A 15,465-nucleotide genomic window follows, 5' to 3' on the forward strand; every position below is an offset into this window, starting at 1 on the left:
TGCAGTAGCGTTTTTTAGCTTTTTTTAGCAAAATTATACTCCCACTAAAGCTTATGGCTCAAAAACGCTGATAAATGGATAAATGCAGAATAGACACATTTTTCTGCCTTTTTGTTTTAGCGTTTTTAGGTTTTTATCAGAGTTAGAGCGTTTTTACGGGGGGGGGGGGTTGGGGGGGGGGGGAGTTTCAAGCCAGAAAATGGCCCTGCCAAAAAACACTAAAAACAGTCTATGTGTGCATGGACATATAGGATAACATGCTGGGGAGTTTACTGGCTGCAGAAAAAAACGCCTGAAGCCAAAAACAGCAGCAAAAAAAAGTTTTTACAGCGGCTGTTTTTGGCGTCAGAAGTTTTTTTCTGCAGCCAGTAAACTCCCCAGCATGTTATCCTATGTGTCCATGCACACACAGGCATAAAATCCAGTGTGCATGAGGCCTTAAGCTGGATACACACTATCCAACTTTTGTGGTTAGATTTCCTTCAGATTTACCTTTTCTATGTAGTGCAAGGGCCTGCCAGATTGCATACAAATTGAAAGTGTTTAGGTTTGACCTCATATTATATGGTTTGGGTAAGTCTAAAGGAAAAAGTCTTCAGAAAATCTTATAGTGTGTATGGCTCATTAGGGTAATGAGTTTAATTTAGGTATTAAGCTTTAGTTTCAGCAGGTTAAAGTTTTAGAAGGAAGATTTAGGCCTCATGCACGCGGCACGTTTTTAAAGCTGCTGTTTTTGGTGTCAGACAAACCATTGCACAGAGCAGGTAAGTATAACATGCATGTTGTTTTTTTTTTTTTTTAAATCACCTTTAAGACTCTGCAGGGAAGTTCAGCACCTGAACCCAGAGAAGGTGGAGGCTGATAGACTTGAGGTAATATAAGGCATTACAATTATAATGTAAACTTTTACCAGTATTTTACATTGTATTTAAAATGATCATATCCATGAAAAAAAGTTCTTTAAATGAAAACTTTTTTGAAGGAAGACATTGTTTTTGTATGGCCAGCATAAGTGACAGCAGGCGCAGGTAGCTTTTATCAAGCCTCCTGCCTATGACAAGGGAGTCTGTCATACATAAAATATTACAACTCTGTCTCAAAATCGGCAAAACTTTCTTTCATTTTTTTTTTCTTTAAACAAAAAATTTGATCTCGGAGTCTGAGATATTTACCAGATTCAACCTCCAATAGTATATAGTGGAAAAAATGGACTGGATGGCAGCACTCCGAAACAATCACATTTATTCAAAGATGAAAAATAAAAAGTGTTTATTTTTTTTTTTTTAAATGTTTGTTATTTTAAAAAAAAAGTTAATCTTTAAGCAAAAGTGACAAAATGTTGAGACAAATGATTTACCTCTAACAGAGGTGCTTACAATGGTCTGCTTTTATTATTTAATGTACTACTTCAGGTGCTACTTGAAAGACATCTGTGACTTCATGCACAGATGTCTATGCAAGTTGTACCTGAACTTGCAAAAAGTAGTGCAAGAACTACTTTTAAAATCGGTGCAACTCCTGATTCAATTGTGGCTAATACGGTGCAGCGGCTTGTCATACAATTTTAAACTATCAAATCCCATGACAAGTCGCTCTGGTTTGACCGGGGGCTAAGTGTTAGATGAGAGATTAAGAAAAAAAAAAATGAGGTTGAAGGATTGTAAGAGGTGCATGAACGTCAGCCAGCCCCCAGTCTGATGTACTCATCCTCCAGTCTGTCACCAACCAAATAGACCTGTCTCTTGGTACAAAGAACAGGGGTTTAGTTGACACACATTTGCAAACGCATGTGAAAGCTGCAGAGCCACTTCACGGCACCCTTTTAAATCTGCAGTCCTAACACTCCTAATTTAGTGTCCTCACACTGGAGGCACATCGCTGCTAATGGATGGATGGGGGAACAGGTGAGAGGGAGACAGCCCAACCTCCCCCAACCCACCATCATCCATGACTGGCTGTCAGTCATGGATGAGGGTGGGTTGGGGGAGGTTGGGCTGTCTCCCTCTCACCTGTTCCCCCATCCATCCATTAGCAGCGATGTGCCTCCAGTGTGAGGACACTAAATTAGGAGTGTTAGGACTGCAGATTTAACAGGGTGCCGTGAAGTGGCTCTGCAGCTTTCACATGCGTTTGCAAATGTGTGTCAACTAAACCCCTGTTCTTTGTACCAAGAGACAGGTCTATTTGGTTGGTGACAGACTGGAGGGTGAGTACATCAGACTGGGGGCTGGCTGACTTTCATGCACCTCTTACAATCCTTCAACCTCATTTTTTTTTTCTTGTTATAGGGATGGAGACGCCGGGCAACACCAGCTTGGGTCTCACATAAAGTCCCACCTAGTCCAATATGTTTAAGATGAGTGATTAAGGACTCATTAAAGGGATAGTTTATATAGGTGAAGGTTTAAGTGTTGGGTATACTTGGCAGGCTCCGCACAGAGAACCAACATACCACAGTACTTGTAATGGAAGCACATGAAGAGGAGGGATGAAAAAACAACTTTTTTTTTTTTTTTCTTTTACTGAGGGTTGGTGAACCATAAAATGTATGCTCTCAGTTTTTTTTCCTAGCGTATGGCATACATTATGTCCTGCTGTGCCCCTAATTTAAAATGAACAATCTTATATTATTACTTAATATTTGTTTCTTCTTAGGAATTAAATAAAGTCAGCACTCAGCTTGAACAAGTAACAGCAAAGTTACAGGAAAAGCAGGAGCACTGCACTCAGCTGGAGCAGAGTATTAAGGAATATAAAGAGAAATACCTCACTATGGAACAAAAGGCTGAAGCACTTGAAGGGCAAATTAAAGTAAGATATTAAAGATGACCTCTTTGCGGATGTGGTAGGTGCAATTTTAAAAAGCAGAATGGTATTTTAGATCCATTTTTTACACTGACTGTTCTTTTGAACTTGTTTTAAGCAACCAATGATCATTATACTCCATTAAAGCTGACCTTTGGGCTAGAAAAAAAGTTGCATTTTCTGTGGGGGCACCCTCTACACTGCAAGGGTTAAATGCTAGTTTTATGTTGAGGAATAGGAATAAGCCAAATACTTTATTCCTAACTATTCTTTACTCCAAAAGGCTGTTAAGGTTATGATTAAGTGCTGAGACATTTCAACCATTAAGTTGCCTACTGTGATCTTACAATTTTTTTTTGTATATTGCGTTACATGAACTTGATACAATAAAGGTGTTTTTTTATTCCTGGAGTGCAGCCGTGCAGATTTTCCTTTTCTTGTCTGCAAGCTGCTCTGCGAGCAGGGCTGGCACATGCTCAGAGTGTGTGTGTGAGGTTCAGCAGCTTTGGATTAACCTGGAGCAGCGTCCCTTGCTCTACATTGGCTATGCTCACACCAATGGATCGAGGGGTGGGGCCTCCAGCAGACAGCCTGCAATTGACCGCTTCAACTGTGCATGCTCTCCTATGAGATTGTATAGAAAGGGTTGCACTCAGGTCTAAGATTACATTCAGCTTTCCTCTCTGAGCTGAAAAGTGTGACATCAGATTCCTGCATTCTTCCTCTGTAAGCTTAGAAATGCTGTGTACATTCTGGATTTTAAATGGATGTAGAGAAGAGAAGACTGCAGAAAAACATGTAGAACTTATGTGGGAGGATTTGTTTCATCTCTGTATATCTTCTGAGGCTAGTCTTATCGCTGGGTATATGTAATGGTTTACAACCACTTTAAGTTAAGTGATATAAAATTGCTAAATAAGATAAAGTTATTGTAACGTATTGCTTTCTTGCATTTGCAGAAAATGGAAGCTGACTTTACAAGTATAAAAACAAGCCGTGAGCAGACAGTTCAAGATCTTCAGCAACAAAAGCAGCAGTGCTCCCAGCTGGAGTTGAAAGTGTCTGAACTCAGTAAACAGCTAGAGGAAGAGAAGGGATTGTAAGTCATTTTTTATGTTTTGTTCATTGTTTGACACAGGACAATGAATGCACCTATAAATTGCAAGTTCAAATAAAAAGAGAGGTATCCCTCGTGCCCCCTTACCTTCTAGGCCTCCACAGAGACATCATAATTACATTGACCCAATCCCACAGCCCAACTTTCCATCACTTAAGTCACCGTTACTTTGTTTTTTTTACTTTTTTTTTTTATTTTAAAACTGAACTTATCCTTTTAAAGAAACAACATCTACATTTATTTAGCCTTTTCCTTGCACGGTTTCTGAAATCTCATGTTCGCCAGGTCTTTAAAAGTGCCTGCTGGATCATAGATGGACTGACTGGCTCCTAAATTCTAGAACCACAATTCCAAAAAAGTTGAGACAATGTGTAAAATCTACATAAAAACAGAATACAATGATCTGCAGATTTCATAAACCCATATTTCTCTTTTGTTCATTGATGGACACATAACCATTGGGTTATAGTGCCTCCTACAGGAGTAGGACACTAGGCAGAAAAAGAATCTGGCTAAGCCTATGGGCAGTCCCAGGGGGTATACTCCCTCTCTTTGCTATAGTTACTCAGTTTTTTTTTGTCTAGTCAGGAGTAAGGACCTAGTTCCTTGCTAGGATCTCTGGTCCTGGCAATTTATTCTTTAGAAATTTTTCTCCTGTTTTTTTCCTGTGAGATCTGCAATCAACTGCCGGACTGGGCAACGGGTTGGATAATCTAGATCCAATGGTTGAGCACGCGCAGACCTTAGCTCCACGCTAGGTTGGCCACGACCTAGCCCCACCGGACGGGGACTGGCCTGCGAGTTGGCATACAACCGGGTCTTGGTCCGAGTCACAGCGTTCCTCCTGGCCAACAGCCCCCCATTTTGATGGAGAGGAGGTTTTGTCTGGAGCAGTGCCCACCTGGTTCCTGGTATGGTAAGTAGCTGCCCCCATCTCCCCCTGGAGGGGGTGGGGTGAACGTGGGTCCCCCCTTGGGACAGTCAGACCCCTGGGTTCCCCTCCTTCCCACCAGGCACCCCCCCTTCATCTGGCCCCCCATCCTAACCCCCCTCCACTTTAGCTGGGGCTGTGTGGGTGGTCTGGTCCACCTCCTGAAGTGGGGGCAGGGAGCTCTGGCCGACGCCACAGATGCACTGGTGGCTCCTTGGGGTCCGTATCGGCTGATCTATGCATTCCCTCAGCTGAAACTCCTGCCGAAGCCGCTATGCAGAATAGAGGTGAAAGGGATTTTGGTCATTCTAGTGGCCCTAGACTGGCCTCGTCGGTCTTGGTACGCAGACCTGGTAAGGTTGGTCACCGATGCTCCTTGGAGGTTTCCGCTCAGGGAAGATCTGCTGTCTCAAGGGCCGATCTTCCCTCCTGCTTTAATGGCGTGGCTGTTGAAAGCCAGGTATTGAAGGATAGAGTCTGACTGTGTGATTTGTACACTGTTGAAGGCCAGGAAGTCTACTTCCAGGAAGATCTGTCATCGTACGTGGAAATCGTACATTTCATGGTGTGAATCGTTGAAAGTGCACCCTCGCTTGTTAGCTAGGGTTTGGTCCTTTCTTCAAAAAGGGGTTGAACAGCGTTTGGCTTTGGGCACTATCAAAGGCCAAGTGTCGGTTTTGGCTGTGTTTTTCCAACGTCCTTTAGCTACGCATGCCCTGATTCACACTTTTTTTCAGGGGGGTGCGTCATATGGTGCATGCGAGGCGATCCCCGTTATCTCTGTGGGATCTGAATTTGGTGTTATCGGTTCTTCAAAATCCTCCTTTTGAGAACATTAGGGAGATTCCCCTGCTTACATTATCTCAGAAGGTTGCATTTTTGGTGGCTTTCACTTCTGCCCGCAAGGTGTCTGAACTAGCGGCATTGTTTTGCCGTTTACCTTATCTGGTGGTCCACAGAGATAAAGTGGTACTTCGACCTAATCAGTCATTTCTTCTTAAGGGGGCATTCTACTAGAGCGCTGAGTGCCTCTTGGACTTTTCACCATCAGGCGTCAGTGATGCAAGTTTGCAAAGCAGCAACTTGGTCGTCAGTGCACACGTTTACAAAATTCTACAGGGTAGAGGTGTTGCCATCTTTGGAAGCCTCTTTTGGCCGCAAGGTTTTGCAGGCTGCTGTTTAAAGAGAACTTTTTTTTTTCTCTTTGAGTGTGTATATTTTTTCTAGGTAAGCTCCAGTTGTTCCTGAGGAGCTCCTTGTTACCCAGTTGGCTACGTTTAGCCTTTGGGGAATTACATTCTTCTTTACGTTGTTTTTCCCACCCCTCATGAAAATACTGCTTTGGGACGTCCCAATGGCTAAGAAGATATGAAGCTGCGTCTGTCAATGAACGATAGAGAAAATTGGATTTTTGACTTACCGTAAAATCCTTTTCTCTGAAGTTCATTGACAGACGCAGCACCTGTCCCTCTAGGTTATGAGTGGAATGGGGTTGTTGTCTTCTAAACACTGCTTGCAGAAGATCTGAAGCTGCGTCTATCAATGAACTTCAGAGAAAAGTGTTCTACAGTAAGCCAAAAATCCAATTTTTTTGTCCCTCAGGGTCGACTGACAAGTACTCAGAGCCTTTCAGGTTCCAAATGAACATGGTCTGGCAAACCGAGAGCGGGCTTCTCCAGATCGGGGAACAAGGCTTTTTCAGCATGAAAGTTTGCCCTCACCTGTATCGGGGGTAGGGGGACATCTTCGCTGGTTTCTGGACCTGTGGACTTCCGTGGTACAAGACAAGTAGGTCCACAAAGTCATTCGGTTTGGCTACAAAATCGAGTTTCGCTCTTGTCCCCCGGCAAGGTTCTTCCCTTCCAACTTGCTCCTGTCCCCGGACCGCTTACAGGGTCTGTTTGGGGCAGTACAAGACCTGTTACTTCAAGGGGTGATTGTCCCGGTTCAAAACGCTGAACTGCTTTGTGTGGGTGCAGAAGTTCAGGATGGAGGCATCCCTGCATCAGGAGGATTTTCTTGCCTCTATCCACATCAAGGATGCTTACCTTCACATTTCAATATGTGCCGGTCACCAGCCCTTCCTGAGCTTTACCATGGGAGGAGCAGCAATATAAGTTTACCCTTCGGACTCGCCTCTGCTCCTCGGGTCTTCACAAAAGTTATTAGCCCCGGTATTAGCTTTGTTACGGACAAACTCCAGAAATTGCAGGCTGCAATTCGTCTCCTCCTGTCCAGCAGATGGTCATCCCTCCAGACTTGCATGCTGGTGCTGGCCTGATGATGTCTACCTACGAGGCGGTTCCGTTTGCACAGTTCCATATGAGGTCCCTGCAATGGTCATCCATCCAGACTTGCATGCTGGTGCTGGACCTGATCGTGTCTACCTACGAGGCTGTTCCGTTTGCACAGTTCCATACGAGGTCCCTGCAAAGGGAGATTCTGATCAAATGGGACAAGACTTCGCAGTTTCTGGACAATCAGATCCGGCTGAGTCGGGGAACAAGGAAGTCCCAGATATGGTGGCTTCGTTCTCCGGTGCTTCGGCTGGGAAAATCTTTCCTTCCCTTTTATTGGACAGTAGTCACCACGAATGTCAGCCTGTCCATCTGCGGAGGCGTCCTCGGCAAGCATTCTGATCAAGGGATCTGGATGCTGGAAGAGTCCAGACTACCAATCAATGTCTTGGAACTCCGAGTGATCAGACTCTGTCTGGATCATTGAACGGATCGTCTTCAGGGTTGTCCAGTGCGCATTCAATTGGACAATGCCACGGCTGTGGCTTATATCAATCACCAAGGGGCACAAGAAGTGTCCTGGCGGCTCTGGAGGTAGCCGGCATTTTAAGGTGGAAAGAACGGTTCGTTCCAGCCCTCTCCGCCGTACACATTCCCGGCGTGAAATTGGCAGGCGGATTACCTCAGTCGGCAGGCGTTGGACCAAGGGAGTGTCTCCGGTGGGGTACCTCGAGGTGGATCTGTAGGCGTCTTGGCTCAACAGAAAGGTGCAGAGGTTTGTGGCTCGGATCCTCTGGCGGAAGCCACAGATGCGCTTGGGTTCCCCGTGGGGTCAGTGTTGTCTGATTTACACCTTCCCTCCTCACAAGCTTCTGCCAAGAGTTCTACGCAGGATCAAGGCAGATGGGATTCCGGTCATCTTAGTGGCTCTGGACTGGCCTCGTTGGGCTTTGTTTGCCGATCTGGTGCGGCTGGTCGCCGATGTTGCTTGGAAGCGTCCTCTCAGGGAGGATCTGCTGTCCCAAGGACCAATCTTCTATCCTGCTTTACAGTCGCTGGCTTTGATGGCTTGGCTGTTGAACGCCAGGTGCTGAAGGATAGGGGTTCATCTGAATCGGTGATTCCTACACTGTTGAAAGCTAGGAGGGGTTGAACAGAAGTTGGTCTTGAGTACCATCAAGGGCCAGGTGTCGGCTTTGACAGTCTTCTTCCAAACCATCTTTGGCCACATACTCCCTGGTGCATACCTTCCTTCAGGGTGTCCGACATTTAGTCACTCCAGTGCGGGCTCTGTTGCTGCTTGGGATCTCAATTTGGTGCTTTCCGCTCTACAGAAGCCTCCCTTTGAAAATATTCAGAAGATTTCCATGTTTATACTATCCCAAAAGGTGGCCTTTTTGGGGCTATCACCTCTGCACGCAGGGTGTCGGAACTGGTGGCGTTATCCTGTTTTTCACCCTATCTGGTGATTCACAGGGATAAGGTAGTTCTTCGCCCCTGTCCGTCGTTCCTTTCAAAAGTTGTCTCTGATTTTGATTTGAATGAAGACATTGGGACCTCAATTTGGTGCTCTTTGTCTTCCAGAAGCCTCCATTAGAGAATCTTCGGGAGATTACCCAGCATATGCTGTCCCAGAAGGTGGTCTTTGGCTGCGTTACCCTGTCGGTCACCTTACTTAATGATTCTTCGCCCCTGTCCGTTGTTCCTTCCTCAGGTTGTCTCTGATTTTCATTTGAAGACATTGTGTTGCCTTCCCTGTGTCCCAGGCCTAAACATCCAAAGGAAATTACCTTGCATGCCTTGGATGTGGTCCAGGCAATTAGGGTGTACCTGGCAGCTACGGAGTCTTTCAGGAAGTCAGACTCTCTATTTGTGAAAAGGGTTGTCCGCTTCCTCTGCGACCATTCCCAGATGGATCAGACAGACGGTGGTTCAGGCCTATTCCATCAGGGGTTAGGTTCCTCCTTTCCCTGTCAAGGTGCACTCTACTAGGGCGCTTAGTGCCTCCTGGGCCTTTCGTCATCAGGCGTCAGTTACACAGGTTTGCAAGGCGGCCACCTGGTCTTCGGTGCGCGCTTTTAAAAAGTTTTATAAAGTGGATGTGTTGGTATCTGTGGATGCTTCCTTTGGCCGCAAAGTTTTGCAGGATTTTGTTTAAGAGGACCTGATCCTTTTTCAGGGTGTATTGTTTTTTCAGGTGGGCTCTAGTTGTTTTTGGTTGAGCTCCTGTTGCCTGGTTTAGCCTTGGGAATTTTTTTGCTGTTCCCACCCCTCATGTTTAACACTGCTTTGGGACGTCCTATTGGTTATGAAGATCGGAAGCCGTGTCCGTCAATGAACGAAAGAAAAAATTTAATTTTTGACTTACTATAAAATCCATTTCTCTGATGTTTATTGATGGACTCAGCACCCACCCCTCTGTGGAGTTGTAATTCTTCTGACACTGCTTGTAATAAAACTGAGTAACTATAGCAGAGAGAGGGAGTGTACCCCCTGGGACTGCCCATAAGCGTAGCCAAATTCTTTTTCTTTAGTGTCCTACTCCTGTAGGGGCAGTATAACCCAATGTTTATGAAGATCAGGAGCTGTGTCCGTCAATGAACATCAGAGAAATGGATTTTATGGTAAGTCAAAAATCCAATTTTTATTCACAATAGAAAATAGAAAACATATCAAATGTTTAAACTGAGCAAATGTACCATTTTAAGAAAAAAATAATATAATTTTGAAATTGATGGTAGCAACACGTCTCAAAAAAAAAGTTGCGACAGGGCAACAAAAAGCTGGTAAAGTAAGTGATACTAACAAGGAAGAGCTGGAAGAATATATATTTTTTTATTTGTAGAAAAACTAGTCCGTAACATTTACATTTGTGTCCAGTACAGAAGGTCAGTAATGCAAAAAAGGAAAGAACTGGATTACAAGGAGCCAAGAAGCTCTGACATATGCTGTATAGCAAGAAGATATTCAATTTTACATAAAATGTAACTAAGTAATAACATGTATTTGGGTTGTCAGAGCGTGCAGTCTGGAAAGAAAGCTGAAAAAGGCAACGTGATTAGTTACCAGGTAAGGATAAGTAACAGCCCAACTCAGGCAGAAAAAGTACTTTGTTATGCGTAAGGTAGGGGGGATCTGGTGGTATGAGAAGCATAGAATATGTGTGTATATATTATCCCACAAAAGTGAGTACACCTCTCACATTTTTGTAAATATTTTATTGTATCTTTTCAGCTTGTATAACAGTGTAAATGTTGCTGTCCCCTCAAAATAACCCAACACACAGCCAATAATGTCTAAACCGCTGGCAACAAAAGTGAGCACACTCCTAAGTGAAAATGCCCTAATTGGGCCAAATTAGCCATTTTCCCTCCTCTGTGTCATGTGACTCGTTAGTGTTACAAGGTCTCAGGTGTGTTCAATTTGGTGTTATCGCTGTCACTCTCTCATACTGGTCACTGGAAGTTCAACATGGCCCCTCATGGCAAAGAACTCTCTGAAGATCTGAAAAAAATAATTGTTGTTCTTCATAAAGATGGTCTAGGCCAGTGATGGCGAACCTTGGCACCCCAGATGTTTTGGAACTACATTTCCCATAATGCTCAACCACACTGCAGAGTGCATGAGCATCATGGGAAATGTAGTTTCAAAACATCTGGGGTGCCAAGGTTCGCCATCACTGGTCTAGGCTATAAGAAGATTGCCAAGACCCTGAAACTGAGCTGCAGCAAGGGGCCAAGACCATACAGCGGTTTAACAGGACAGGTTCAACTCAGAACAGACCTCGACATGGTCGACCACAGAAGTTGAGTGCACTTGCTTAGCGTCAAATCCAGAGTTTGTCTTTGGGCAGTAGATGTATGAGTGCTGCTGCACACTGCATTAAATTGATCTGCATGGCTGTCATCCCAGAAGGAAGCCTCTTCTAAAGATGATGCGCAAGAAAGCCCACAAGCAGTTTGCTGAAGACAAGCAGACTAAGGACACGGATTACTGTAACCACGTCCTGTTGTCTGATGAGACCAAGATAAACTTATTTGGTTCAGATGCTGTCAAGCGTATGTGGCAGTAACAAGGTGAGGAGTACAAAGACAAGTGTGTCTTGCCTACAGTCAAGCTGGTGGTGGGAGTATCATGTTCTGGGGCTGCATGAGTGCTGCCCGCACTGGGGAGCTACAGTCTATTGAGGGAACCATGAAGGTCAATATGTACTATGGCATACTGAAACAGATCATGATCCCCTCCCATCAGAGACTGAGCCGCAGGGCAGTATTCCAACATGATAACGACCCCAAACACACTTCCAGGATGACCACTGCCTTGCTTAAGAAGCTGAGGGTAAACGTGATGGACTGGCCAAGCATGTCTCCAGACCTAAACCATTTTGAGCATCTGTGGGGCATCCTCAAATGGAAGGTGGAGGAGCACAAGGTCTCTAACATCCACCAGCTCCATGATGTCATCATGAAGAAGTGGAAGAGGACTCCACTGGCAACCTGTGAAGCTCCTTGCCCAAGAGGGTTAAGGCAGTGCTGGAAAATAATGGTGGCCACACAAAATATTGACACTTTGGGTCATTTGCACTTAGGGGTGTACTCATTTTGGTTGCCAGCGGTTTAGACATTATTGGCTGTGTTGAGTTATTTTGATAAACTAGGAAGATCAAAAACAGCAGTGTTTTTATCGTCAACGTTTCGATGAAGCTCAGTCCATCTTTCTCAAGACAGTCACTTATTCAGAATGGAAGATTTGTTAATGCCTAAGTCAGATTCCCAGTGGTGTAGAAATGCCAGAGAGAGGTCGGTTTTCGGGGTCAGGAAGCCGTATCATCAAAAGATTCTGAGAATATGGAAAAATCTCTCTGTGCAATAGACAATATTGGATGCCCGTGGTGTTCGGACCCTTAAAGTTCACTGCATTAAAAACAAACATGATTTTGTGATGGATATACTGCATGGACTCAGGAATACTTTTAAAAACCCCTGTATGTGCACGCAGTTCACCATGCCATCCAAAAATGACAGGTAAAGGTCTGTCATGCAAAGAAGAAACCATATCTGAACATGATCCAAAAATTCCCCCGTCTTCTCTGCCAAAGCTTATTTAATATGGTCTGTTGCAAAGTGGAAAACTGTTTTGTGGTCAGTCAAATTGAAATTTGATATTCTATTTGGCAACCATTTTGTGAATAAAATATGGGTTTAGGAGATTTGCAAATCGTTGCATTCTGTTTTTATGCAGATTTTGCACAATGTCCCATTGGAATTGGGGTTGTACATTAATTGGTCAACATCTGCCATTACTGTACTGTTTTTAATTGTCATCATGGGTTGCTTGTAGTCTTCATCTACAATCAAATCTAGGAACACATAATTCATTTCTCTGTGTTCATTTCTTTTTCCCCCAGTGTTTAACAAGCACTTTGCTTGTTTACAGGGTCTCTAGTACCAAATTGGAGTTACTGAAAAAGTCTGAATCCCTGCAGCACTCCAAAGAGGTGATTTCAAAACAAGACAAAGATGTGACCAGCCTTAAAGAGACAGTAGAAAGGACAAAGCAAGAACTGGATAAAATTACAGCGCAAAGACAAGAGGCTACTGAAAATCTGGAGAAACTAAAGCAGGAAAGAGACACTTTGCAGACAGAGCTCAAAGATACCAGAGACAAGTTGGTCCAGAGTACGAAATCTCTAGAAAAATCCAAAGAATTGCTAGAAAAGGAAAGACAGACTGGGAAAGAACTGGTTCATGTCATGGTAGGTATTCAGTATATAACATAAGTTTAATCTGGATGCTGCTTTTAATAGCTGTTAGAGCTGTGTTCAATATCTTGTAATGTTACAAGAGGTTATATGAAAGATGGTTAAGCACACATAATTTTTATTTTTATTTTTTAACCAGGAGAAGTCGCGTGACGAATTGAAGGTTAAGCTAAAATCACAGGCAGATTCTACAGCAAAAGAAATCCAGGAGCTTAAGAATCATCTGGCTACTAAAGTGGAGGTAATGCTTTAGATTTTCTGCCTCCGGTCTTTCATGTTGATGGCAGCTCTCAAACATGATACAAGATGAATTAATGTCAAGCCAGTCACCATGCTCCATCTCAAAGTAATGCTCATCCATTCCTGAGTAATGCGTATCCTGTAGAACAGTGAGACTGCCAGTGTTTGCACAGATGGCTTATACATATGCAGTGTATTTAGATGGCTTGGTGGCTTGGTCACAAAACAATGCCGCTACTTTGATTCAAAAGAAAATACTTTGTCTTTGTTTAGACAGGGGACAATTTAACTACCGTATTTGGATTTTGACCTGTAATTGTGCCTGATAAGTTTATGTAATTTATACATCTATGTAGTATTTTGATTGTCAGACACTGAAGCTCTTGTAATAAAGAAAAAAAAAAGGAAAACAAAAAAAAAATATCTAACATTGAATGTATGCACCAAATGAGATAATTGCTGACATTGATTTTCCCAATAAAACTGACCAATAGAATTGAATTTCTGCAAGCACTACTGGGTCGAGTACATGTAAATTGGAGAAAACATGCTACCTTAGGTTTAATTTTTAGGTTAAAATAAAGGTTTCTAGAGGTTACGATAGCAATAACACCATTCTTTCTTTGGATTTCTTTGCTCTGTGAGTAGGCCTTAGACATTTTCCTTTTCAAGTGCTTTGACCTTTCTCCCTTATGGAGAAATCACCATTATCTTAGCGTGTTCATTATTTTATCTTCAGATTCCTCACCAACTGTTTACTGTTTGCTAATTCAATAAAAGAAGCAGTGCATCCGGATTGGTGAAACCTCTAAAAAAAACTTGGGAACTGTACCCGGACCCCATGACATGGGGTCAGCCTTATAATATTGCTTCAGGCACTGGCTCCTGCATGGGCGCTCACTTCGGCACTTTGAGGAACGTGTATAGTTAGCCACAGGCACAGGATGGTGATCTATATCTATAAGACCAAGACCCGTAACTCCCCTCCAAGGGTATGCCCACCATTACTGGCGAAGCTTGGACCATATATAGGGACCAGCAATGTGCGTGGGTAAGACAGTTGCCCTGCATTTCTGACTTTTACTGTAAAGAAACAGGACTAGATTTGGAATATTCACTTTTGTAGAGTAAAATTTTCAAACTCGGCTTTAAATTCAACCACTCAGAGCTTAGTCTCAGATGGATGGCCAGGTGTTGCATCACACCAAAAGTCACACACTTTACCACCACTTTCTCAAAGAGCCCTTTATAAGATACTCTACACCAGTGGTCCTCAACCCTGGCCTACAGGGCCCACTAACAGGCCAGGTTTGCAAGATAACTGAAATACATCCCAGGTGATATCATTTGCTGCTCAGTGATTGCAGTACTCTAGTCTGCATCTCCCCAAGGTAATACTTAAAATCTGGCCTCTTTGTGGGCCCTGAGGACTGGAGTTGAGGACCACTGCTCTACACTACACCGGATTACTGTGTACTGTTTCTTGGACATCCTTACCCTATTTCTTTACTCTGTGAATACCCCACAGTGGATTATCCTCACCTGTACCAGTGGCCGGAACCAAGCGAAAGAGAGCCATGGTAAAAGCTCATAGCTGTATCAGGCAGGCAACAAGGCAGGCTTTTCTGCAACTATATCACGGTTTGTACAACAACTAAAAGCTGTAATACTGCCATCACTGTCCAGGTCCCAAAAAGACCATGCTCCAGTTCCGCTGTCTCTACCTGAGTCAGAAGTTAGAACCTGATAATTATGGCCCTGATGAGCTGAAACATGTCAGTTGGCTCCATTTTGAAATGCATATATTCTTTTGGATTAAATAATGATTGATTTTGATAATACTCAACTTGTTGCCGACTTCACCTTACCTTGGAGGACTTTTTTATGCGGATAGGAGACGGCTTGTCAGGCATTGTGAGTGAAGCGTTCTCTAGCATATTTTATACCTGCAATTGGGTTGTAGTGCCTGCACTACTTGATTACCTTAGATCCTGGTATATTGGCCCTAGAAGAGTCGGTCCTACAAAGAGACCTGGTGAATCTAAAAAGATATTTCTCTAGCGCTCATCGACAGACGTAGTCCTCGGTGATACACCACCTTCGGGTTATGTTACCTCCGCAGGAGCAGGACTAGACAGGAAATTAAAAAAACTCTGGCCACACCCTAGGGGCAGTCCCAGAGGGTATATCCTCTCTCTCTCTGCCTCAGCAAATCAGTTATTTTCTGTCTAGTTAGGAGTAAGGACCTAGATACCTTGCTGGGATCTTAGGTCCTGGCAAGAATTTTTTTCTAAAAGGATTTTTAGACAGCTTTTTTTCTCCAGGGTTCCTGTGAGATCTTCAAGCAAGAAAGCTGAACTGGGCGACGGGCTGG

At 43.7% G+C, this 15,465-nt stretch overlaps 1 protein-coding gene across 3 annotated transcripts in view; it reads left to right on the forward strand.

Moving 5' to 3' along the window:
* EEA1 (early endosome antigen 1) overlaps positions 1-15,465 on the forward strand; it is a 221,613-nt gene that overhangs the window by 161,639 nt on the left and 44,509 nt on the right. For all 3 annotated transcript variants that reach the window (XM_082254237.1, XM_082254238.1, XM_082254239.1), the window contains 4 exons: positions 2,656-2,811; positions 3,765-3,904; positions 12,527-12,845; positions 12,991-13,092. In XM_082254237.1, coding sequence (XP_082110363.1) covers positions 2,656-2,811; positions 3,765-3,904; positions 12,527-12,845; positions 12,991-13,092 — 717 coding nt within the window. The remainder of the gene's footprint in view (positions 1-2,655; positions 2,812-3,764; positions 3,905-12,526; positions 12,846-12,990; positions 13,093-15,465) is intronic.

Source organism: Pelophylax lessonae (genome assembly GCF_965119305.1).
Source record: "Pelophylax lessonae genome assembly, chromosome: 4".
In the NCBI taxonomy this organism is placed as follows: Eukaryota; Metazoa; Chordata; class Amphibia; order Anura; family Ranidae; genus Pelophylax; species Pelophylax lessonae.